This window comes from Tiliqua scincoides, chromosome 4 (genome assembly GCF_035046505.1).
Source record: "Tiliqua scincoides isolate rTilSci1 chromosome 4, rTilSci1.hap2, whole genome shotgun sequence".
Lineage (NCBI taxonomy): Eukaryota > Metazoa > Chordata > Lepidosauria > Squamata > Scincidae > Tiliqua > Tiliqua scincoides.
The window spans coordinates 44,925,292-44,950,498 of NC_089824.1; the positions used below are offsets into that span (position 1 = coordinate 44,925,292).

General features: G+C 44.0%; 1 protein-coding gene and 1 pseudogene across 1 annotated transcript in view; both read left to right on the forward strand.

Annotated features, from left to right (window-relative positions):
* The first annotated feature begins 340 nt into the window (after positions 1-340).
* LOC136648302 (DGAT1/2-independent enzyme synthesizing storage lipids-like) overlaps positions 341-25,207 on the forward strand; it is a 43,870-nt gene continuing 19,003 nt past the window's right edge. The window contains exons 1-4 of the mRNA XM_066624415.1: positions 341-347; positions 13,944-14,137; positions 15,946-15,990; positions 18,631-18,646. Coding sequence (XP_066480512.1) covers positions 341-347; positions 13,944-14,137; positions 15,946-15,990; positions 18,631-18,646 — 262 coding nt within the window. The remainder of the gene's footprint in view (positions 348-13,943; positions 14,138-15,945; positions 15,991-18,630; positions 18,647-25,207) is intronic.
* Positions 1,797-1,916, forward strand: LOC136650050 (5S ribosomal RNA; annotated as a pseudogene).

The window sequence follows — 25,207 nt, forward strand, 5'->3', positions numbered from 1 at the left end:
CAAATTAACTGTCCTTGGATAAAGTTTGTGTATTGGAGCGTTTATTGCTTTGATTTGATATTTTCTTTCAGGATTGCCTGAAAACGGCTGGATGTTTTGACATTTTTGCAGACTGAGGAATGTTGGTTGCCAAGGCTACATGTATAAATAAGAGATAAGAGAACAGAAACAAAACAAGAACAGTGCACCAGTGACGTCTAGTGGATTTAAAAAGACATTGCAAGAATAGGATTTGTGTTTATAAGTGGAGCAAGGAAGATAATACGCTGAGGACATCTAGTGGTCTTAAGGAGCACTGCGAGCAAAAGATCTTTGAGTTCCACAGGAAGGAAGAATGAAGATGGCGGGTAAGAAACTTCGAAGTTTGCCAGCATTGGAGATGGAATTTGGAAAACTAGTACAAGAGGAAGCGAAAGGAAAGACTGGAAACAGACTATGCAAGACAACATGGAAATACTGTTGGCAATGGTACAGCATTAAATAAATAAATCTGCACAGATTCAAGCCAGTGTGGATGTTTTAACTGAACAATTAGATGAACTTAGTGGACACCTAATGGATGTGAAAATTTCACCAGAAAAAGATAAACAAGAGATTGAGAGATCAGGACAAAAGATAAGAAAAGACCAAGCTAAAATATCGAAGATAGAAGAAAATCAGCACGACGCAGAGACAATGTTAATGGAGATTCAGATGGATAGTGCAGCTCGAGTGGTGAGGATACAAAATATACCAGAAGAGAAAGAAGATACATTACAACAGACTGTTAGATTAATATCAGAATGGATTGATACACCAAAGAAGGAGATACCTCAAGAATTGGATTCAGTGAGAAGAGTGAGCTCTTTTGATTTGAGAAAACACGAATTACCAAGAGAAATTCATGTGAAATTCATCAGAACCTTTTACAGAGATAAATTACTGAAGGTTTCAAAGGAAAAGAAATGGACAGTGGATGATAATAAAGCTCAAATTCTGAGACATGTTCCATGGAGAGTGAGGAAGAAGAGAAAAAAGAAGAATTGTCAAGGCGAGGTGTGGAGACTGGCTGGTTGGACGCACCTATAATTAGATGCAAGATTTGGGAGAGACAAATAAGAAGGTTTCTATATAGAATAGATGCCATTTGATAGACTATTGCTGTAAACAAAAGAAAAAAATATTTTAAAAAGTATATGTTTTTATTGGATTTTGAAACATAAGGAAAAATAATGTATGATAAAATGGGCATAAAATATAGATCATAATATCACAATAGATCAATGGGAACAGATCTAGAAGCATGATATAAAACTTATTAGAGCAATAAATTTTAAAGAAAAGATACATAAAATGTTTTATAGATGGTACATGACACCAAAAAACTGGTAAAAATGAAACAGAATATATCAAGTAGTTGTTGGAAATGTAAATGTGTGGAAGGAACATGTGGTGGATATGTAAAAAAATGCAAATCTATTGGAGAATGGTAAGAAATGTAATACAAGAGATTGTTGAATATGATATCGCTGAAACCTGAATTATTTTTGCTTAATATTATTTTAGATGTTATAAAGAAAATGTGTATTTATTTATTATGATTTTAATTGTAGTGAAGAATGTATATGTTAGATATTGAAAGGATTTTAAAATATTAATGAAAGATGAATTAATAGAGGAAATAATGAGGCAATGGACAGGCATTCAGAAATTTTGGATTAACAACAAAAACTGACACAAATTGAGCAATGGAAATCTTTTTATGCTTGGTTGAAAATGAAGTTTTAGAAATATATGATAGGGCATTTAGATAATTGTATTGCAGAAACTGTTACCCTGCACATGCCCAATCTCATCTGATCTTGGAAGCTAAGCAGGGTTAGGCCTGGTTAGTACTTGGATGGGAGACTGCCTGGGAATACTGGGTGCTGTAGGCTTATACCATAGTCTTTCGAGACTGAAGGTTGCCAACCATCCAATATATTATATTTGATATGATATAATAGATGAAGGATAAATGATAAATGATATTAAGAGGTAAATTTAGAAGAGGAAATTGTTTAAGATACGTAATGATTTATTAGTTGTAGTGATATATGATAATGATATATGATTTCCTGCATCCCTTTTTTTGTGTGTAGCGGTGTTATGTTTTTTGTGTTGTGTGTGTTTGTTTATGTTTGTTTTTGGAAAATAAAAAAAACCAGAAGAGTACAAAGAAAGGAGGGTTTGAGTGGAGAGATGAGCTGTTCAGTCTTGAACATATTGCACTTGATGCAATGATGATGCAATCAAGGAGAAATGTCAGAGATCCAGGATTGAATGGAGGAAGTAAGATCTTGGCTAGGGATTAGAGTTGAATATCTGCAGCATCTTACTGAAAGTCCTGCTATTAAAGTATTAAAGTATTAAACAGATCTGACGGTTGGTGGATCCTGATACAGAAACTGACAAACTGATAGCTGACAAGGAAAATGCAGGTTGGTACAGATCATATCATCAACTCATCTCAAGAACACTCCCCAGATTATCTGAAAGCTTCCAATCATTTCCCAAACACAGATGCAAATAGAGAGCAGTTCCTGCTCTTGAAGTGAAGTGATGGTTTTGTTTGGTTTGGGGTAAAGAAATAAGAGGAAACACAGCTGAGAAATGCTGGATTTTACCCCAGCTGTGTCTGGTGAGCAGGATCCTCCTATGGTAGGAGCAAAAAGAAGCCCATGCTGCTTCCAATTATTGAGGGCACAAGCCTAACTAGGTCTACTCAGAAGTAAGTCCTATTTTGTTCAATGGGGCTTACTCTCAGGAAAGTGTGGTTAGGATTGCAGCCTGAATTACTTCAAAAAGTTCAATTGTATTGACATTGCAATTTCAACTTTCAACAAACCTTTATTAGGCATATAGTTTTACAACTAATATCTCCAAACAGTCATGTATGAAGGTATATATTAAAAGAGAGATAGGAAATAAGAGTTAAAACACACCAGTTTGCTTACACAGTTACTCCAAGTTGCTTAGAGCCAGCAACGTAGCCCGCTTCAAGTTGCTCACATGTAGAAATTTAGCAACTGGAAGTGTCACAGATTCAAATTCACCTGCCAGCAAAAGTTGTAAAGAGGTGATCTCAGAGAGACCTTTTTTGTTTCCAGATAATGAGGGGAGATACTGGTCTCTGAGCACCTGATTAAAAGCACAATGCAGAACAATGTGTGGAAGAGAGTCTACCTCTCTGAGGCCACAATTGCAAAATTGTTCTTCCTTCAGGGCATTTCTAAACCTACCAAGTAGGTCATTAGAAGGCAACATGTTGCATCAAAAGTCCTCCTTTCAAAGGGGCACTCTAAGAAGGACAGGTATTTTGGTTGTAGACCAAAGGTATTGTTAAGATGGAAATTTAGGGGTGAACATTTTTTTTTGTGCTGCAGCCAAAATCTCTTGCCTTTCTATGTCTATTAGTCTTGTTATCAAGAGCCTGATAGAAGTCTCAAGTGTAGCAGCTTCTTGCAGATCTTCCTCGAGACCCATTTGTCTAATTTTCTTATTGAAGAGAGCTAAGCAAGGAGACAACAGCTAGTCAGTCAATAACCCCTTTAACAATGGATTTTGGTCAGCCCTGAAGCACACTTTGGCCCAGTATTTTAAGAAACTGGACCAAGCTAGAAACTCCAGCCTATATTGGCCTGTCTCCAGGCAAAGTGCCGCAAAGGGGACGCAATGCGGTACACCTAAGATCTTGTATAGAAAATTAGAATGTATCTTTTCAATTGAATCATTTAATGCTGGCATCCAAACAGGAATGCCATACAAAATTTGAGGTGTAACTTTGGCATTAAAAGCCTGGAGAGCAGCTGGAATGAATGAATTACCCCAAGAGAAGAAAAAGCGAGTAATAGCCTGAACAGCTAGTTTGGATGAATTAATTACTGTAAGACGATGGGAAGACCAGAAATGCCGGTAGTGAAACCGGAGACCAAGATACTGAAATTCCTTTACTTGTTGTATTGTTTTACCATTGAAAAGCCAAGACTGTGATTTCCAAGAGTGCCCAAACACCACAATCTTGGACTTTTCATAGTTTAGCTGAAGGGCATTGTTGGTCAAATATTCTATGACGTTGCAATTTCAATTTGAACATAATTCATTTTGCCTGCATTACGGGTTGCGCAGACTGTGGATCAGACACAGTAGCTTACATCAGTGGCTTGCATCAGCCCTGCAATTTGGTGCATTGCTTAACATTGCAGGTCAGAGGGAGAACTGCGGTTGGTTTGAATTTCCAGCCAAGAATCACCCCACATAATATGCTTCAGGTTGCAGCCAAGCAAAATACCCAAAGGGTTCTGCTGCCCCTGGCCACCACCACGGCTGCCTCTGTTGCGGTGCACATACTCCCCCTCCTTAGTATAGGAAAGAGAGCCACTTACCTCGCCCCCTCCAAAAACAGAAAGCTCAAGCACAAAGTGAAACTTTTTAAGAATAATCCCACAGAGCTGGGCGGCTCCCAAAACAGCGTCAGTTGAAAACTACTGCGCTAGAAAAATGGAAGGGATACGGTTCTCCTCTCTGAACTCTCTCACACAGAACGCTGCCTACATGGCAGGAAACTGGCAGGAGCAGGTACACACCAGTGTTTTGTTTGAAATGAAAGCTGGCAATCCAGGCCAGCTAACCTGCAAAATAGGTGAGATGCCTGCAATTCAACAAGCAATTTCTTGGTGATTGGTAACACACCAACACTACACACGTACAAGCCAAACTATCAACATTGCAGGGTGTGCAGATGCCTGCTTGCTTGTCTTATTTCCACTTGAGGACTCATTACTTCAGCTGGTGATTTTTGTTGTCCCAGCTATTGAATGCACCTTCCCAAGAAGATCTGCAGCCTCTCCGTGTTATCTGAGTCTGATCTGATCTTTGCATGCAGGGCCAATATGATGGCTTTATGAATGAACTTGGTTACTGATCTTTCCAGTCTGTGAACATTTCCAATAAAACTGCAGACCCATATTGGAGAACCCGTTCCATACAACCCCTGCCAAACTGTTTGAAAAAGTAAGCATTTTATTTATTTACTGCTGAGCTAAAAGATGTAAAGGGAACTTCATTTGCTGCCCTTTGTGCATTCAGTGTATGAGTTTGGGGAAGTGGGACCTACAGTGGTCTGTAGACCAACAAACCACTGCTAGTGTGTCCATTGGTCATGCTTGTTGGGGCCCAACCTTTGTGGTTCCTGTGCAGGAGCTCTACATGTATGCAGCACTGAAACCACTCTCATCTCCCCCATACTCACCCTTCCCCTCTACTCCTCACATCATTTTACAATTTTGGGAGTGAAATGCAGATTGGTGGAGGCTGATGTGCCTTGGATTAGGGAAAGTGGAATTTGGCACAATGCTTCAAGTACTGTACAGGGAGATTTTGCTTTGGCCCTATTTGAGAGTGCCTGAAAATGTTGCTTTGCATCTGAGGCAAACCTCAGGCAGACCTCTGTCTGGTAGTGGGGGAGAAGAAGCTGAAGAAATGGAGGTGAGCTTATCTTTTTTCAAAGGCATTTTCTAGGGCTACCTTGGCACGAAAGTCAGGAAAATGCTAAGAAATGAACCAAATAGTCATTAAAAGGCACTTAGCGAGATAGTGAGACCAAACAAGAAGTCCTCTTCAGTACATATTAGCAATTCCAACAGGAGATACACACTAAGTGCACCGGTCAGTCCGACATCACCAGAAGTCCCAGAAAACTTTGCTTTAATTAAAGCCTTTGCAGCCCTAAACGTCCCCATTTGATTTCTGTGATTCATTCTTTTCCACTTCTGCCTCATTCTTTGTATGCCAGTGTCCAGTTAGATGCTCTGTGTCACATGCATTCTCCACAAACCCAAATGTATTGAAGATCAGCCCAAGACCTCTCAACACGAGAGGCAGCATGTAAAATGCTAGTCTCTCTTTCCTGCAGGGAGTGTCTCTGCCTGGCTTAAGAATTGAAAAGGAAAAAGGGAACAGATTAGAAGAGTCAAAGATGGAGAGGAGAGAGGAGTACAGGCTAGAGCAGGGGTGGGCAAATATTTTGGCAGGAGGGCCACATCATCTCTCTGACACTGTCAGGGGCCTGGGAAAAAGAGCAAAATGCACAGGTAGAATGGTAGGACATCAGCAGCATCAGCAGCGCAGTCTTTGGATCAGAATACATACTCAGTGTTTTTGAGGAAGAGTGAGGCTGTCTGGGTGCACATGCAGCCTGTTTGGAGTGAGAGGCATGGTGCCCCAGAGCATTCCCTGTCCACCCACTAAGAAAGATTGATTCCAGCTGAACTGCATGAGACTGACTTATGGCAATGCTGCAGTCCTGAGAAATGAAATGGCTCTAAAGTGTTTACCTTAGTCTGTGTTTGGTTAGCAGAGGCAATAGCTGGAGCTCCTGCCAACCACTGAGAGAAAAAAGCACTCAGTATTAGTAGATGTTGCAACAGGAGGGTGGGATTAAGCAGTATGATTGGACAGAGAGACACATGACAGTAGTGATGCCCTGAGGGGCTAGATTTATGAAACAGATATAGAGTGTCAAAACTCCATACCATGATAACCCAGTTGATAACCCAGTTGACATTGTGACCAGTGTCCACATGTCATGTTCTTGTTCTTTGTTAAAAAAATTTTTTTAAGTTGGTGCTCCATTGTGGATAAAATCCCTGGACATTGTCCACGGTAAGCATTTTGCATGCTGGCAACCTACTTAGTGAGGCACGGTGACCCTTGACCCTAGACTGTAAAGTCACTGGATAGCCCAATATAAGTATAAGCAAGGAAAGAATCATTTTAAAAGTCTGACTAAAGCAGGGGTGCTCAAACTTTCAACTTTAGGGATGCTGGACCTTTAACAAGTGTATAGAAGAGAGAATTTCAGCAGGTGCAGCTTGTCATCTGTGGGATGACAAGTTGCACCTGCTGCAATTCTCTCTTCTATATACTTGTTAAAGGTCCAGCATCCCTAAAGTTGAAAGTTTGAGCACCCCTGGACTAAAGCATGGAAACACACAGAATGGTAAAAGCAATAAGGCTAGTCTGACTAAAGATGCTTGGGCCTCAGAGTCTGGAATGTAATTCAGATAAGCAAATACCAGTTTCGGGCAGACAACCTTTGCAGAGACAGGGATGTCTTGGCAAAAACATTCACTCACTAATTAAATGCCTGTATCCCTGTAGCTTTTACTGTAATGCTTTAGGAGCAAAAGTATACAGATGGAGACCAAGTGAACCTTGATACCAAACCAAAGAACGTACCCAAAGTAAAAGGTCACAATAGTTATATAGAATTAAGATATAGTAGTCATTAGAAGTAGGTCTTAAGGAACCAAAGGGTTGCTTGATTTTAGAAAAGTCTTAAGAAAAGACAAAGAAGCTTTAGTTTTGCAGAGAGGCTTCACAGGTGTTCAATGTTTGGATTAACACAGAAAGTAAGATAAGAGGACTGTATCAAGATGCACTAACGAGATGGGCATGAAGTCCTGCCAAGAAAGGGGTCTGAAGATCTGCCAAATGTTGGTCTTCACACTTGTCTTTGAGCATTGTGCCATCTCTTTTAATGAGGGTAGTCTAAACCTTGTCAAAACAATTTTTAATTGAATTGATGGATGTGAAAAAGGGTCAACAATGGGTCAACACTGGATAGATGATGTTATAGCACACTCTATTGCTTTTTGAAAACTTTGTAATTCAATATGTTTAATTTTACGTTTTATGGGAACTGTAACCTGAAACAAGCCTATCAGGTGTCTCTAAAGTTATCTATAGCCTATTAAGCATCAGCTGCATCTATGATGTCAAACTTCAGCCAACAGGAAGTCTAAATTTTCAAACAAAGAACCCAGAACGCTATAAAGGGTCCAGTTAATATTGAGAAATTGCTCTCAATGCTTTGGACATGAGTCCCTTGAGATGCCCATTGCTTGCAATGAAATAAAGCCTGCAAACTTTCACTCCTGAGTACTGGGATTTCTTGAGTTGTCTTCTTTCTACCCTGCAACACTAAGCAGATTTGATGTACTCATCTGTATTGCCACATTGGCCAGGGTGATTAAGGTATGTTGCTATTTGACGTTTGTGGACTCTGCTCATTAATTAAAAACACCTGAACCTCCCTTCACCCTCAGGGAAAGCTCAACACTATTAAAAGTTCAGAAAGAAACAAGGAAGGAGACAAAAACAGAAGGGTAAAGCCAAACTCTCCAGAACAGCTGCAGCAGGAGATGGAGAGCTGAAGAAGATATTGGAGGTGGGTGGAAGCAGACATTTTTGCCTCTTCTTGGAGCTGCGCAAGGTTTCTGTGTGTTTCTTTCTTGAGAATGTGTTGGTTGGTTTGTACTTTTAAAACATGCTTGTTATACATTCTTTAATGTTTGATGTTGCGATTCTGTTGTGTCTGGGTGAGATGGGAAGGACTGATTACACTCTCCTGATAGTGAAGATATGATTTTATTTATTTTGCAGGGTGACCCAAAAAAACAGAACCCACAAATCTTTGAATAAAATTGTTTTAATTTTTCTTCTTTTTTCTTTCAGGGTATACAACTTGACTTTGTGCATGAAATATTGGAACAATAATCTTCCTCAAACTCAATAAGTTTAAGTCCAGTAAGTTTCTTGAAATTTACTGGAGCTTTGTATGGGTTCTGTTTTTTTTGGGTCACCCTGTATTTATACTCTGCCTTTCTCATCGAAGGGTACCCAAGGCAGCTAACAATCAATACATTAAAATACAGAATAAAAACAGATAAATATTAAAAATAAAAGCAAGATACACAGCAGTCAGCAATAAAATGCCCTGTAAAAACTTTAATTTGTAGAAGCAGCCATTATAAGGCCTCAAAGACTTTCCTAAATAAAGAAGTCTTCAGACCCCGCCAGAAAGTTAATAACAAGGAAAATGTCTCCATTCAAAGTGGAGGGAATTCCATAATGCAGGTGCCACCACCGAGAAGGCCCTGTTTCTGACCACCATTCCCCTCACCTCTCTCAATGGCGGCACAACCAACAGGGCCCCCCTCTGATGACCTCAGAGAATGAACTGGACTATACGGAAGAAGGCGGTTTTCAAATACGCTGGTCCCAAGTCATTTAGGGCTTTAAAGGTCAAAACCAGCACCTTGAATTCAGCCTGGATACGAACCGGCAGCCAGTGCAGCCACCAGAGCTCGACACTGAACTCGGTTATACTATGCCTTCTCAATAACAGGCACAGAGTCAAGTAGCCCCATTGTGGAACTACTTTCCTTATGCAGGGAAAGGGGACAAAAGTTCCCTTTCCCCAAGGAGCTGACAGCGGCTGCCTGGCACACCCAGCATGCTGTGCCAAATGGCTGCCGCTGATTCTGAGTGTGCCAGGCAGCCACTGGCAGCTCCTTGGAGAAAGGGAACTTTTGTCCCCTTTCCCTGCATAAGGCAAGAAGCCCCACAATGGGGCTACTTGACTCTGCACCTGCTATTGAGCGGCCATAGAGTAACAGAGTTCAGTGTTGAGCCAAGAGGTTTCCTTATCCTGGGGCAAGCCTCCATGTCCCAAATTGGTCTCCTCAGATCTGTGCCAGCTATTTTGGTGGTACACATCCAATGAGAGTAAAGGAGCGGGAAGAGTAGAGGGTGCAGAGAGAGGATTCAGGCACATGCTGGTGCTGCTGGGATCCACCCCTTTCCCCCCTCTTCCTCCTGCCCCACTCCCCAACCAGATATTCTTCTGAGCTATAGCAAAATGTAGGTTTTTCTTTTTAAAGAGTACTGCCATTGCCTAGGTGTAATTTGCATCTTAACACTGTGAGTCTGTTCACTGTGTCTTTTTTTTATTCCCCCCTCCAGCAATAAAAGTGAAGAAATTGTTTAGCTGTGAACAGAATATTTCTTGGCTTTTGTTTTACACCAAAGATGACAGCAAAAGACACAAACTTTACTTTAGGAGAAGGATCTACATCTTGGCTGATATGCACTTTGGAAAATTCTCCAGTCTTTAGTCTATATTGGCTGGGCTTAGTGACTGTGGTAATACTCTATTGTCCATTTGTACTGTTATTTGTATGGCTCAGTTGTTGTAGTATCTGCATAAAAATTTGTAAAATAACTGGTATCCTGCCAGTAGATCCTGATAGCGAACAATGGAGGAAACTACTGCAAATACATGCATTTCTGATAAGTATGCTAGGAAAGGTGTTGCATGGTAAGTTGGATCTTCTTCCTTAATCTCTAAGGGGCCATATCACAAATAGTTCTTGTGTTACAACACCTACTTTTCAGGAGGAGAATGAAAATCCAGCTGTCCTCTGATTTTGTAGGAATAGGAAATGGAATAGGAAATGAAGTCCTCAATCCTATGGGGTTTTTAGGATAGCAGAATTCAGTTTCCACTGTAGAAAAGGCCACTGCTGAGTGCAACAGAACCGCTGGTAAAAATGGCCAGGAGCTCCACTCACCCACCACCAATAGAGCCAGCCCCTACTAGAGCAGATAGGGGGTGGAGGGGCAGTTTGTGGGAGATTCAAGGAGGAGGCAAGCTGGAGGAGGTAGATTTCAGCATATGGTGGGTTTCTCTCTTCAATTTTCCAGCCCGCCTGTTTCCTTCCTCTCTGGAGTTACACCAGCAAAGAAGTATGAGTCCAAGGAGACCCATTGGTGATCTGGCAGCCTATCTATAGTTAAGAAACCGTTTTACTTATCTTTTGTTGGCCGTTTGATTGTGCATCCACCATAGCATGCAGCATGTACTCCGTTGGCCCAGCTTCATGCTGTGGACTGGCAGGGGATAGGAGTGGGCAATGAGGCTGCAATCCTATACATATTTACTTGAGAGTAGGGCGCATTGAACTCAATAGACATACTTTTGCATAAGCATAGATAGGATTGTGCAGTAAAAGTCATATTGCTTATCTTAATTTGTTTCTGGCTTGAAATCAGAAAGGCAAAGGTTAGTGGAATCGGTTTAAAAGCACTGACTGGCTTTTATTCTAGCCCTCCCAAAATTCTCTTCTTCCATCAGTTTCATAAAAAATATATCCATAAAAAATAGAATCGGGACACAAACCAAACTGCGCCTCGGGCCAGTACAAGGCCCTAGGAGGGTCGCCACCACAAGAGGCTGGGCCGGCGCAGGGACATGTGCCAGCCTGCAGAGGATGAATCCAGCCTCCGTACCAACTTGAAAGGGGTGAGCCCTGCATCAGCCACTCGACCAACGCAAGCATCTGGGGAGGTTGGGGAGGAGGCAGGAGGGAGACCTTCTGGGGTGGGAGAGGGTGGGCAGAGGGCGGTCCTGGGGCAGATGGGCAGGGAGTGAGAGGCGGGGCTGGGATCCGCAGTTTTGCCAGATCCGAGCACCCGTTCCCGAGCGGGGTCAGAGCAGCTGCAAACCACTTTGCTGTCCTTGGACTTGTGCCACCTCTGAAAGTGGCACAAGTCCAAGGGGACCCATTGGGACCGCAGTGGCTTACCCAGGGGTAAGGGGAAGAGTTTTTCCTTGCCTCTGGCTGAGCCACTTTGTGTCCCTATCTTGCGCTGGATACAGCACAGGCCTCCAGGCCTGCCTGTTTCAGTGCAAGATGAGATTGTGCTGTCAGTAATATAATATGTTAAAAAGTACAACCCCAAATTTTTTTCTGCTGCAGACAGTTGACCTCTACACACATCAAACTGTTTTGTGACATTATCACAGCTGATTTTTCCATTTGAATGAATTATTGAATGAATTAATTAATGTATACTCCCTTCTTGGCCAAGTCTGGCTCATGGAGCCAAATCTACAAAATTAAAATTCACAAAATTCTAATCCACGAGAAATATGAGGAGGTGTTTATGACCGTGTCTTCTGGTCCCTGGGAGCTGATGACAAGTCTATGCTCCAGGCTGTCTCTTCTGCAGGGCAGGAAGGCAGAAAGAGCTGCTGATGGACTCGGGCTGGTTGATGATATTTTTGATGATGTGCACAACTAAAAATTAGTCCAGCATATCACTTAATAGTTGCCTATAGATCTGATAAGATCTTTAGAGAGCCCCTGTTATATGCAACCACTGTCTGGATTGATTTGGTGGAAAATTGGGTAGGATTGGTCTGTCAATCAGCTGGCACAAATGCAACTGTGTCAACAGAGCAGAAACTGCATCCAGAACTTTCCTGTTGTTCCTTGGACAGGTTATGAGGTTTACGGCATGGAGAATCTTCCTAAAGGACCCTCAATCCTCATTTATTTCCATGGAGGCATACCTATGGATAGCTTTTATTTCTTACAAGAGGTCTACAGAATGACAGGAAGAGCGTACCTTTCAGTGATAAATCATGCTTTTTTTCTTATACCAGGTAAAAAAAACAAATATTTTAATTCTGGTCATTAGAAGTATTTTAAAATGGAACATTGTAATGTTTAATCCAGGATGGATGGTGCTGACTAGAGGTATCAAAGAGATATTCCTTTCGTCTGATACACATGCTGCATTTCAGGGTCAGACTGCTAGGGACCTCACATTTTTTTTCTTGGCTGGAGGCCTGTTTGTTTGTTTGAAGAGAATATATTCTGCTTTTCCCATGCCAAAGCAAATGTCCAAGGCGACTTACAAAGTTCCATCATAAATGTACATTGTATCACAACAAGTAAAAAGAAAATAGAAAAGCATCAAAACATTAAAACACTGAGGGTTCAATCCTAACCAACTTTTGAAGACCGAGGTAAGGGCAATGCAGCTTCAAGGTTCTGGAACAAACAGTCCCTTACCTTAAGGAGGTCTCCATGAGTGCCACCCAACTGCAGGATGCAGCACATGCCCCACTGGCACAGCTATGCCAGTGCTGGAAAGTTTGTTAGGATTTGGGCCTAATTTTAACATTAAATACTAAAATATTCAAACATTAAACAAAACAAAAACCGGACATATATAGTTGAGCCATGGAGGGAGGAGAATAAATTAGTCCAGGGAAGCAGTCAAGTCACAGCAATATTGCAGAGATGCAGAGGGCATCAACCAAATACCAGACAAAACAGGAATGTTTTGAGCCCTTGCCAAAAGGCCATTCTCATGAATGGGAGTTCTGTAGTTGTGGCACCACTACAGAGAAGGCTTGATCCAAGCCACCACCCCTCTCACTTAGGACAGAGGTGACACCTGGAGAAGAGCCCCCTTAGAAGACCTAAGAAGGTGGGCAGGAATGTATGTAAGGCAGTCTATCAGTTAGCCTTGACCCAAACTGTGAAGGGCCTTAAAGGTTAATACCAGTACCTTATCCCTATTGTGGATATCTTTCTTATAGGTCCAATATATTATTATTAACAGTATTTATATACCACTTTTCAACTAAAAGTTCACAAAGTGGTTTACAGAGAAAAATCAAATAACTAAATGGCACCCTGTCCCAAAAGGGCTCACAATCTAAAAAGATGCAAATGAATACCAGCAGACAGCCACTAGAACAGACAGTGCTGGGGTGAGGTGGGCCAGTTACTCTCCCCCTGCTAAAAAAGGAGCACCCACTTGAAAAAGTGCCTCTTACCCAATTAGCAGGGGTTATATCCTCCCCATACTGTTTTTTCATCTTCTCTGGGGATGGAGGGGACAAGAGAATCAGTCCCACCAAGTGAAATGGCAGTTTGGGGGAAGAGTGGAAAAGAAGCAGGAAGAAAAAGCTTAAGCACCTTCTCTCCACTCCCTATTCCTTGGCTCAGACTGATAAGGTCATTTTTCCCCCTTATTGGAAGGGGAAAATTTGGGACGGAAGGAAATTGATAGGAAAGGGTGCAAGAAGGGGAAGGTTTAAGGGTCAGCATTCCACCTGCTGATTTTTCTCCTGCAAATCCCTGCTTAATGTTACACCACCCACACACATTTGGGAAGGTGTGGTTTCATGACATGTGTCCTGTCTAGTTCAGAAATAAGTTGAGATGTTAAAAGTACAGTCATTATCTAATATCTCCAATTTTTATTTGGTTGTGTTTTTCCAGGTGTACAAACATATATTACTCTGCTAGGTGGTGTTCATCCGAGCAGAGAAGAGTGTGTGGCTCTTCTGAAGGAAGGGCATGCGGTCAACATTGCACCAGGTGGACTTCGAGAACAAAACTACAGTGATAAGACTTACAAACTCATCTGGGGAAAACGACATGGATTTGCTCACATAGCCATAGAGGCAAAAGTGGTGAGTAAGCATGATGTTTGGCAAGTGTATGCATGCATGCAAGTATGTTGTTCAAATGATAGGTAGCAGTGAGATCTGGCTGCATGGTTTGGCTCACTGTCTGTTGTGGAGTTTGCAAAACTGCAAGAGCCTGTCTGGAACATGTTGATCAGCAGTACTGCTGAGCTCACACTGATATCTGGAGCAGTGGCATAGCTAAGGGGGTGCAGGGGGTAGCTGATTCACCAGGCAACAAGCTTTGGGGGACAACAGGCTAAACTTGACACTAGTTGCCAAAATTGTGAAAATTGGTATGTACGAATAATACCATCATGTTATATATCATTGGAAAGGTAATTTAATGAGGAATGCGATGCAAGAAACCCCATTAGAATATCTGTATTCTATCAAACGTTATGGCCAATTAACCAGAAAATGCAGACACAACTGCCCTATGGTACAAAAAGTGGATTTTCATAACTCAAAACTGATCTGTGAGACTGATTGTTCTGAGAGCCAATGAGATGTTATTATGGTACAGCACTGAACCAATAAGGTGTTAATATGAGTCTGCTCTCATTTCCATATATAATACAGTTACCCCTGCTAACTGAGTAAAGAGATACTTTTTCAAGTGGGGCTCCTCTTATATTTAGCAGGGGGAGAATTGGCAAAAGATACTCCAGCACAGTGTCTTTAACCAATAAGGGGCACAATTTGTATTTATTTGCCTAATTAATTAAACTTGATTTTGTAGTGGAGGCAGGGGCTACAAAATCTTCTTTGAGCCCTGGTTGCAGATAGATGTCTTAGCTATGCCACTAGCTTGCAGAGCAAGCAGGTGGCAAGCATCTGGGAAGGCATGTTTTCCCTCAATTTTCACTTTTAAAAAAACCTGGGTGTGACATCACTTCCAGTTGTGACCACTGGCATAGCTAGAGGGGAGCAGGGCACTAAGTTTTGCAGGGAGCCCCCCCATAGTGTGGAAGTGGCCCCTCCTTCCCTTGGGAGCCATTTGCCTCCATTTAGCCTCACCACAGCATGCAAGCAGCTCCTCTCCTCCCCTCCCCAGTTTGGCAATGGACTTGTGGTACTGTGTTTTGCCAAATTCCCAATCCAAGCTTCACTTAGGGAACTTATGCCCACTCTAAGCTAATTAGCTCCCCTCTCATTCCCCCAACAATGCCCCTGGTTCTGCCCTGCAGTCCTGCTGGACCCCACCTCCAGGGTAGCTCACCTGTTCAACCTGCAGAGGTCCTCTCTTCTGCCAGCAGCCTCCCACCACTACAGCAGACCCTTGGTCCTCAGCAGGTCTTGGGCACAGCACCCACACACCAAACTCCAGTGTCTCCAGCAAACTGTTCCAGCACTCTCCAAAATCCATTACTAATGTTTCCAGTCACCCCTCAAGCTTTTCCTCCTTCTGCTACCCACAAACCCTTCATGTCTCAGGTACTCCTTATATCCTTAGGGACCTCATTGCCTCTAGTGACTGCAGCTGTGCAGCACACCCTTGGCTGAAAGCCCAGGCCTTAACTCTTAAAGGGGCCACTGCAGACACCACATTCTACCTCCTCACCTGATCTTCCTCGATTCCAATACATATTGCTGTCTCTCATGGTGACTTCTTCTGTGGTAACATGCTCTTCCTGGTAGCCCAATCCTGGATAAGATTAGGTTGTCAATTTCACTGCATATGTTAAGGGCACAATCCTAACCAGCTCTGCTCAAAAGTAAGTGTTATTTTGTTCAATGGGGCTTACACTCAGGAAAGTGTGGTTAGGACTGCAGCCTTAGTTTAATAATTTCTTTTCTTTCTCATATCTTAGCCAATCATCCCTTATTTCACAATGAATATTCAGGAGGCATACAGGGTATGGGGAAACACATGTAAGTTATAGTTTATATTCTAAAACATTTTATTTAAGCTGCACCCTTTCTCAGTAACACATCCAACTGAATGCAATGGAATTGACTTCCAAGAAAAACTGTTGAGACACAGGCTGTATATGCTTCAATATAGCTTGTGACTAAGGTAGTTGAAAGTCTTTATGTCAGAAGAGTCACCCGACGTACAATTTTGGAGTCTTCCTTAATATTCAGAAATATACAGAGCAGAATTTTTTTTTAAAAAAGAGAGTTTTTTTTAAAGATGACCCAAATATCAGTGGATTCAAGATTCCCTGTACACATGTAGAAGCTGAACTCTCAACAGTGCAAGATGTGCTGACGGCTGCTTCCTTGTCTTATTTCCACATGAGGACTTGTTAATTTAGCTGGCTATTTTTTGTCCCAAATATTCAAATAAAACACCCCTTCTCCCCTCAAACATGAAGGTGATCTGCAGTTTCTCAGTGTGATCCAAGTCTGATCTTATATTCGCATACAGGGATAACGAGATGGCTTTATGAACGAACCCGGTTACTAGTCTTTCCAGTATTGGGACCATTGCCAGTAAAACTTCGGACCTATATTGGAGAACCCATTCCATATGACCCAAACATAACCCCTGAGGAACTATTTGAAAAAGTAAGTGTTTACTTATTTTACTCCTGAGCTAAAAGATTTAGGGCCCAATCCAGAGCAGTGCGGCTGGCTCACTGCCGGCACACATTGTCGAAAACATGCCATAAGGCATATCTGTAGGCATAAGCACCGACCCAGCACCGCAGCTGGCCCAGCACGAGTCCACACTGGGACAGCACTGGTCGGAGGCTGGCGGTTTGCCACCTGGTGGTCGCTCAGACCCCCATGCAGCAGACAGATCAGTCAGGGCTGGGGGGGCAGGGAGGAGGTATTCTGGGGTGGTCAGGCCGCAGGGAGAAGGTGTGGCAGGGGAGGGGTGGGAGGGGGTGGGACCAGCAGAGCTTAGCTCTGGCAGATCCAGAGACCCGTGTTGGGCCTCGTGCCCGAACACAAGACATCCTTACTCTGTGCCGGCTAAATATCTGACACAGAGTTGAGTAATCCCATTGCGGGGCAGCTTCCCTTACTCTGGGGAAAGGGACAAATGCCCCCTTTCCCTGAGGGGCCACCACCAGCTGCCCGGTGTGCTCAGGATGCAGTGGTAACCACTTTAGCACCGTCGCAGCCCCGCGTGCCAGGAAGCTCAGGATTGGGATTTGGCAACCCAATCCTAAGCTCTCTGGAGCACCAGGACTGCAGCAGCAGCACCAAAATGGCTGCTTCGGTATCCTAAGCGCATTGGGCAGCTGCCGGCAGCTCCTCAGGAGAAGGGGACATTTGTTCCCTTATCCCAGGTAAGGAAAGCAGTCCCACAATGGGACTACTCGATTCTACAGCAGCCCTTGGGCTGTGAAGCCCAACATGGGCTTTGGATCTGGCAGAACTCAGCCACCCCCCTCCCAACCTGCCTCCTCCCTGCCTTTTCCCCGCCTCCCACCACCTTGGAATGCCTCCTCCCCACCTCTCCCCATGCCCCCACTCAGCTTTCCCCCACCCAGCACTGGGCTGGTGCCAAGGACTTGCATGTCATAGGGCATGTTTGCGACAGGGCACACTGGCAGTAAGCTGGTGCGCTGTGCTCAAGATTGGGCTCTTCGGCTGCAATCCTATACTTACACAGGAGTAAGTCCTACTGAACTCTCTGAGTAGGCACAGATAGCACTGCAGTGTCAAGGAAGACTTTATTCATTATCTTTTGCGCATGTGATGAATGCCTTTGGAGAAGTGGGACCGTGTGTGCTGGCCAGAGAACCCACAGCCAATGAGTCCATTGGTCATGCCTGTTGGGAGCCACACACTTGCCACTAGCGTGAAGGATCTCAGCAAGTGTACAGCAGTATGTACATAAGGTTCTTCTACATTTCTTTCTTTCTTTCTTTTCCACATTTGTGTACCGACTTTCCTACAAGGAGTTCAGGGTGTGTACGTAGTTCCTCCCTTCCTTTTGTCCTCTCAACAACCCTGGGAGGTAGGTGAGGCTGAGAGACAGTGACTGACCCCAGGTCACCCAGGAAGCTTCACGGCTTAGTGGTGATTTGAACCTGGGTTTTCCAGGTTTAAGCCCAACTCCCAAACCACAACAACATCCTGGCATGTACGTAACTGAGAACAGGGGTGTCACACTTGTTTTAATGCAGTGGATTGAATGCTATTTATTCATGATGCCTGCTGAAGGCTGGAAGTGATATCATTAAGCAGATGATGGGCAGAAACACGCACTTTGTTTTCATGCAGGTCATCCTTAGCTGCAAAGGACAGACAGGAAAACATGCAAATCTTGATATTTTCCAGAATGAGAGAGCCCAGTTATCACACAGGCCGTCCTTTCAGCAGAGCTGCTTCTGCTGAGTGCAGCTCAGCAGCTGAGAGGCTCTCTGTGAAGTGATGCCTGGGCAGAAGCGGTGCTGTTGAAAGGGCAGCCCACGTAGTAATTGGGTTGTCTCAGTGCCTCAGCAGCATCTCCCTCTCTCACCCCTCTTGGTCTGCCTCTCCCCTCCCCCTGTATTGTCCCTTGACTTCTAAAGTCTCCTTCTGTGTGTTCCTCCCAGAGCCTTGGCAGACGCAGTGCTTCTGAAAGGGCAGCATAGCGTAGGCTAAGTTATCATATGGGCTGAATAAAGAGCTTCCATGGGCACCCCTGATTTAGAACCTTATTTCAGATCTTTCCAAACCATATGGAGAAATACTGCACACCATCAGGTATAGTTAATAGAGGTTTTTTCACACTAATGCTCAACATGTGGTTGCTAGGGCCCTGGTCAGGAGGCACACTGGCATGGGGAGCATAGCCAATGGGTGTCTTCCTGTTTCCCCTCAATACTTTGATCAGTTGGGAAGGGTGCACCTGCCCTCCTCATTGATCACTACTCTCCTTCCAATTTCCTGAATTCTGACAGGATGAGGGAACAAAGTGGCAGAGAAAGTGTGGGGCAGAGGAGAGTCCTGTGCTACAATAGTGACACCATTCTTAACTCCTCCACACTTGCTCTTCCAATTCCATCCCCTCATCCCTTTAGAAAGCAGGCAGTGAAAGGAGGACTGGTGGGCCTGTTATACCACTGGATAAGGTAACATGGGCACTAGGGTATTTGTGTCCTGGACAATTGCGTCCTAGGACACGAATCAGCGGACCTTTGCATGCAGTTATTTTTGCATCCTGGACATTTGTGTCTGGTGTGATTGTATCCTGATCATTTGCATCTCACTATAATTGGCAAGCAAACCTCATGTTATATATTGTAAACGTCTTATCTCTGGCCTAGCCCTACCTTTATGTCTTAGAAATAAAAAGTACATCTAACATAAATATACACATATTGGGAAACAAATGTCTGGGATGCAAAAAGAACAAATGAAAATGTCCAACACCTGCATGCAGTTGGTCAGGGCATAGTTGACCAAGAAGCAAAGGTCCATTGCTAATGAAGTGGGATGGGCACGTTGTCTCGAGCAGTGGGAGGTTTTGCTTTAGCCCTGGACCCTTCCTAGATGATCTTGCCTGAAATCGTTACTTTGAATCTGAGGCCCTTGTCTCTAACCTGCTGCTGGTTAAGAGGTGGCCTCTCAGTCATGGTGCCAGGGGTATGCAACTGGCTTCCATTGGAGAGATGCCTGGCCTTTTGTTGCCTGCATTTAGTCAGCATTTGTAATATTGTAGGCACAATCCAAAGCGCCCTTTTGGCTGCTGAAAGTCCCTTGCGCCGGCTGAAGAGTGTTGCAAAAGTGCCATAAAGCACTTTTGCTCCACTCTTGGGGTGGATAGGCTGGCACACAGATGTATGCTGGCCTCCCCGCATCGATGTAAGCCCTGCGGCCCAGTAAGTCTGTGCCGGCCAAGCTCAGCTGGTGCAGAGATCTGGGGGTGTGTGGGAAGGGCAGAAAGGAGACGGGCAGGGAGGCGTTTTGGGGCAGGGGAGGGTGGGCAGCAGGCATTCCTAGGGGTGGGTGGTCAGGGAGCGGGAGGCAGGGCCAGGATCTGGCACTTGTGTAACCCAGTTCCCAGGCGGCCTGGGGCAGACCCTGGCTGCTTGGATTTGCACCACCAATTTTTTTCGTTTTGTATCTTTTAGGTTGGGTGGGCAAACTTTCAACTTTAGGGATCCTGGATCTTCAACAATTGTGTAGGAAAGAAATTTCCTCTTCTATACCAGGGGTGTCCAAACTTTTGGCAGGAGGGCCACATCATCTCTATGACACTGTGTCGGGGGCTGGGGGAAAAAAGGATGAATTTACATTTCAAATTTCAATAAATTTACATAAATGAATATATTAGAGACGGAACTTATATGAACAAATGAAGGCCTTGCAACAGTTCAAGGCCTATAAAAGGTCTTGCACAAAGCAAGGCCAGCCTTTCTGTCGCTGCTGCTGTATCACAGACGTGAAATAGCAAGCACAGGAGGGAGCCCTCATCTCACAGTCCATGTGAGAGATTGAACAGTCGCCCTCACATTGAGAGCAGTTGCATCGGTCAGCTTGGGCTCCAGCAAATCTCTGGAGGGCCAGAGGCGCTTTGGAAACTGGGGGCTCCCTATAGGCCGCATTAGGAGTCCCCAAGGGCCACAAGTGGCCCCTGGGCTGGGGCTTTGGCACCCCTGTTCTATACAATTGTTAAAAGTCCAGGATCTGTAAAGTGAAGGTTTGCCCACCCGTTTTAGGTTATTGTGTGCCACCTTGAATATTACTCCTACAAAAAGGCAGGATTCACATTTTGGAATGAATGAATGAATACCTTTTCCCCTGCTTGTTTCTCTTAACAGGCCAAAGCTGCAGTAGAAGCTTTACGAGACAAACACCAAAAAATACCAGGAAGCATCCCAAGAGCACTTTGGGAACGCTTTGAGGTGCATCGCAAAGAAGAATAGTGGAAGAATGGACTATTTGGATGTGATCTTTGATAAGTGAGCTTTCTGGGAAACTTGAAGTAATGTGGAGCTGTTATTGAGATCATTAAGAGAAATGCTTCTGAGAGCTCTAAATATTGTCATAACGTGCCTTCCGGAAGACTCTGCTTTAATAAAGCCCCTGCAGAATAGCCCTAAACATCCCCATTCCATTCCTGTGATTCATTCTTAACACCTTCTGTCGCACCCTCTTTATTCAAGTAGCCAATTAAACACTATACGTCAGTGGTCTTCAACCTTTTTTGTGCTCCCACTCAAAGAAACAAACAAAATATGAGACTGGGGACCAAAGCCGATCCTGCCCCCCCTACTGGGACACAATATGCCCCACTCCTGCCTCTGTTGCCGCCTTACACCCATCTGGCACCCCATATATACCTCACTCAATGGGATCCTTGGTTTTGATACGTATATCTATTTCTATATTTTGGTAGTCACAAAATTAACTGAGACTGTCAGCATTCATGTAGGATGTCAACACTCACTATGATAAATTACCCATTTTTCCCTTTATTTTTTTTTTTTTTTTTGCCTGTTGTTCCTAATTTTCGAACTGTACTAACTCACCAGTTTAAGATGATGAGCCTGCTCAGGAGCTTCCAGAGAGTTAGTCCAGTTCAAAAATCAGTTGATACTGACAATATTTGGGAGAGAGGTGGGGGAAAAGACTAGGTTTAATACTGCAGCACATTATTCCAATTCTGTAAGAACTCTATTGGCTTTTCCCTGTTTCTGGATACAGTTCACAGTGTTGATCTTTACCCAAGTCCTAAACCATCTGTAAATAGATCATAAGGACCACCTGTTCTCATGTTTCTACCTAACTATTGTGATGTTGGGTAGCGGGGGAGAATTGATCCATGGTGCAGCATGGATGGTATGCTGCCTGATTGGTCTGCATACAGGATGGGTATTTTTCAGTTATGGCCCCGGGTCCTGGAACTCATTGGAGAGGAGCTGGGATACTAAATATTTGGGGAGGGGGGAACCTAGCATAGGCAGCATCACCAGCTAAAGTAATGAATGCTCAAACGGAAATAAGAAAAGCAAGAAGCCATAAGCACATCTTGCAATTTTGATAGTTCAGCTTGTACACGTGTAGCCATATTACCCACATTGGCATGTTTTCCATGGACTTCAGGCAACTCACTCAGGGACTATTTTGCTCACTAGCGGACCAGGATTCTTAGCACTCATTAACAATACATAACACGTGTTTAGCTGCTCTGGATAGTTCATTGTGATTTCAAAAAAGTTTGAAACATTTCAAAGTGTGGTTTTTCTGTTGGCAACCTTCAGTCTCGAAAGACTATGGTATTGCGCTCTGAATGGTGATTCTGGAACAGCGTCTAGTGTGGCTGAAAAGGCCGATTCGGGAGTGACAGTCCCTTCCACACTGGGAGCAAGTGCAGTCTGTCCCTGGTCTGTCTCCCTGGCTATGGGCCTTCCTTCTTTGCCTCAGACTGTTGGCCAAGTGTCTCTTCAAACTGGGAAAGGCCATGCTGCACAGCCTGCCTCCAAGCGGGCCACTCAGAGGCCAGGGTTTCCCACCTGTTGAGGTCCACTCCTAAGGCCTTCAGATCCCTCTTGCAGATGTCCTTGTATCGCAGCTGTGGTCTACCTGTAGGGCGCTTTCCTTGCACGAGTTCACCATAGAGGAGATCCTTTGGGATCCGGCCATCATCCATTCTCACAACATGACTGAGCCAACGCAGGCGTCTCTGTTTCAGCAGTGCATACATGCTAGGGATTCTAGCTCATTCCAGGACTGTGTTGTTTATGCCTGCATAAAAGTCAGTGGAGCCACAGGTTTTCTGTGTGCAGACTCATGTTAGATGTAGCCTGGGATGAACTATGAAGGACAGTTTAGATAGAATTACTGCAAACTGAAGGGCGTTCTGTGGGGGCTGGGGGTGTGTTTTGGCTGCAAATGTAAACCATCCTCAGCTCAACTTCTATTCTGCACTATTAACTATCTATTAATGATTAATGTATTTGAAAAATGTTTACCCTGCTCTTCTGCCCCTGGGCAAACAGCTATAAATCAATGTATGCAAGAATAGACTAATAAGGGCCCAATCCTTTCCAACTTTCCAGCACCAGTGCAGCCACAATGCAGCCCCCCAGCTAAGGGAACAAATGTTCTCATACCTTGATTCGGCCTCTGTGATTACCTCCCCACCACAGGATGCAGAGCATGCCCCATGGGCATGGCTGCACCAGCACTAGAAAATTGGATAGGATTGGGCCCTAAGTCATCCATGCAATAATTCCAGATCTGCCCATTGCCCCATCATGGTTACCGAAACCCACCAAGGAGGCTCCTCATCCTGTAGCACCCAAAGTCCAGGCTACCTACTAGCTGATTCAGGCAGCAGTTCCTGTAAAAGTCTTCTGAGGTGAGGGAATGGGGCTGATCAGGTGGAATTTACTTGGACTAGGATGCAGGCAGGTCTTTCCCTGCTGGTGTTTGTATCCCTGTCAAACTTGTTCTCAAACCGGTGGGTTGTGACCCATCAGCTTGTGTAAAGCTTCCCCAGGCTTTTAAGGGGTGGAGGAAGGGGCAGTGATGCGATCCCCAGGACCGCATCACTAAGGGGGATGAGGGGGGATGCATTTACTTACTGTGGGCTTGGGAAAGAAAGCGGAAGGTGCAGGGAGCCCTGCACAGTCCTCTGTAAGGCTCCCTGAGCCTGGGAATGTTCAAAAATAGTGAGTGCAAACCACTTCCTGTTTGCAAATGCAGTCAGGAGATGGTTTGTGCTTACTTTTTGCCTTCACCCCTCCTCAGCAAAGACTTACTTTGGGAGTAAATCTCCCAAAAAGTTTGAGAACAACTGTGGTAGAACGTTACAGGGCTGTTGTAAACCACTATTTCTTAACCACAGGCTCCTCAACCTGCAATCCGGTAAAATAGACCAAACTGGCTTTGGCATTGAGATGGCAGTTTAAAAATTAAAGCAACAGCCATAATCAACCATTTTAAAATAAGAAATAAGGCTTGAATTGGAAAGATCTTGCATTTGTGTCTTTGTTGTTAACTTGGGGCAGAGTCCTGTTACTCAGTCACAGCTATGCTGAAATCCTGGATTTCTCACTTCTGCCCAAGGGGACAACAAAAGAAGTTGTAAGAGCAGGAACTCTTGGTTTTTTCTTTGTTCCTAGAGGAGGGTGAGCTCCAAAGGCCAAGAACTCACTCTGTGAGCCCCTAGGAGGAGAGACCTCACTGGGGACAACAAAACATGAAAGGAAAGAGCTTGCTGGTGACCCCATAGGATAAGATAGGACTTGTTTAATCAAACAAAGGTCAGAATTTATCCTGAAGCCTTTTCTATAACTGGATGTAGCCGCAAGGCAGCGGAGGTTTGGGATCAGAGTTTTCCTTCTCTCAGATGAGCTGCCTTCCCAGGCTAACGAGTCCCATCTACCCGGTGGCTGTTCAGTCGCCTCTTACAACAAGTACAGCCAAACCGAGGGCCTATTCTTATCCCTCAGCCCCGAGGGAGTCAACCTCGAGGCAAAATCCAGAGCCAGAGTCCCTGAGGCAGTTCATGGCTGAACACAGTCACGTTCTGGCAACTCCTGCGACGTCGCTGGAACCAACTGTATTGGCTTCTGCCTTTCCATTGGACCATTTCAGCGACGTGGAGAGGGGGGATTTGCTGCATGGGTAACAGTCTATCCTCCATATCTACTTTACCCAGGCTTCGTGCACTGGAGAGGACACTCTGTTCCAGAACACTATTCAGAGTGTATTAACACTGTCTTAGTGTTAATAGTGCTAACATTACCATAGTCTTCCGAGACTGAAGGATGCCAACACAAACACAGAATTTATGTTATTTTTGGCTGCTTTAGGTTCCAAGTGTTTATAATTAGTTTGTTTCCAGTGGAGTAAGATAGGATTACAACTTACAAGACCAGGAACTCCTGTTTTGTTTTTGTTTTTTTAAATTATTATTATTATTATTATTATTATTATTATTATTATTATTATTAACAGTATTTATACATCACTCTTCAATGAAAGTTCACAAAGTGGTTTATAGAGAAAATCAAATAACTAATGGCTCCCTGTCCCAAAAGGGCTCACAATCTAAAAAGATACAAAAGAACACCAGCAGACAGCCAGTATAAAAGACACTGCTGGGGTGAGGAGGGCCAGTTACTCTCCCCTGCTAAATAAAAGAGGAGCACCTACTTGAAAAAGTGCCTCTTACCC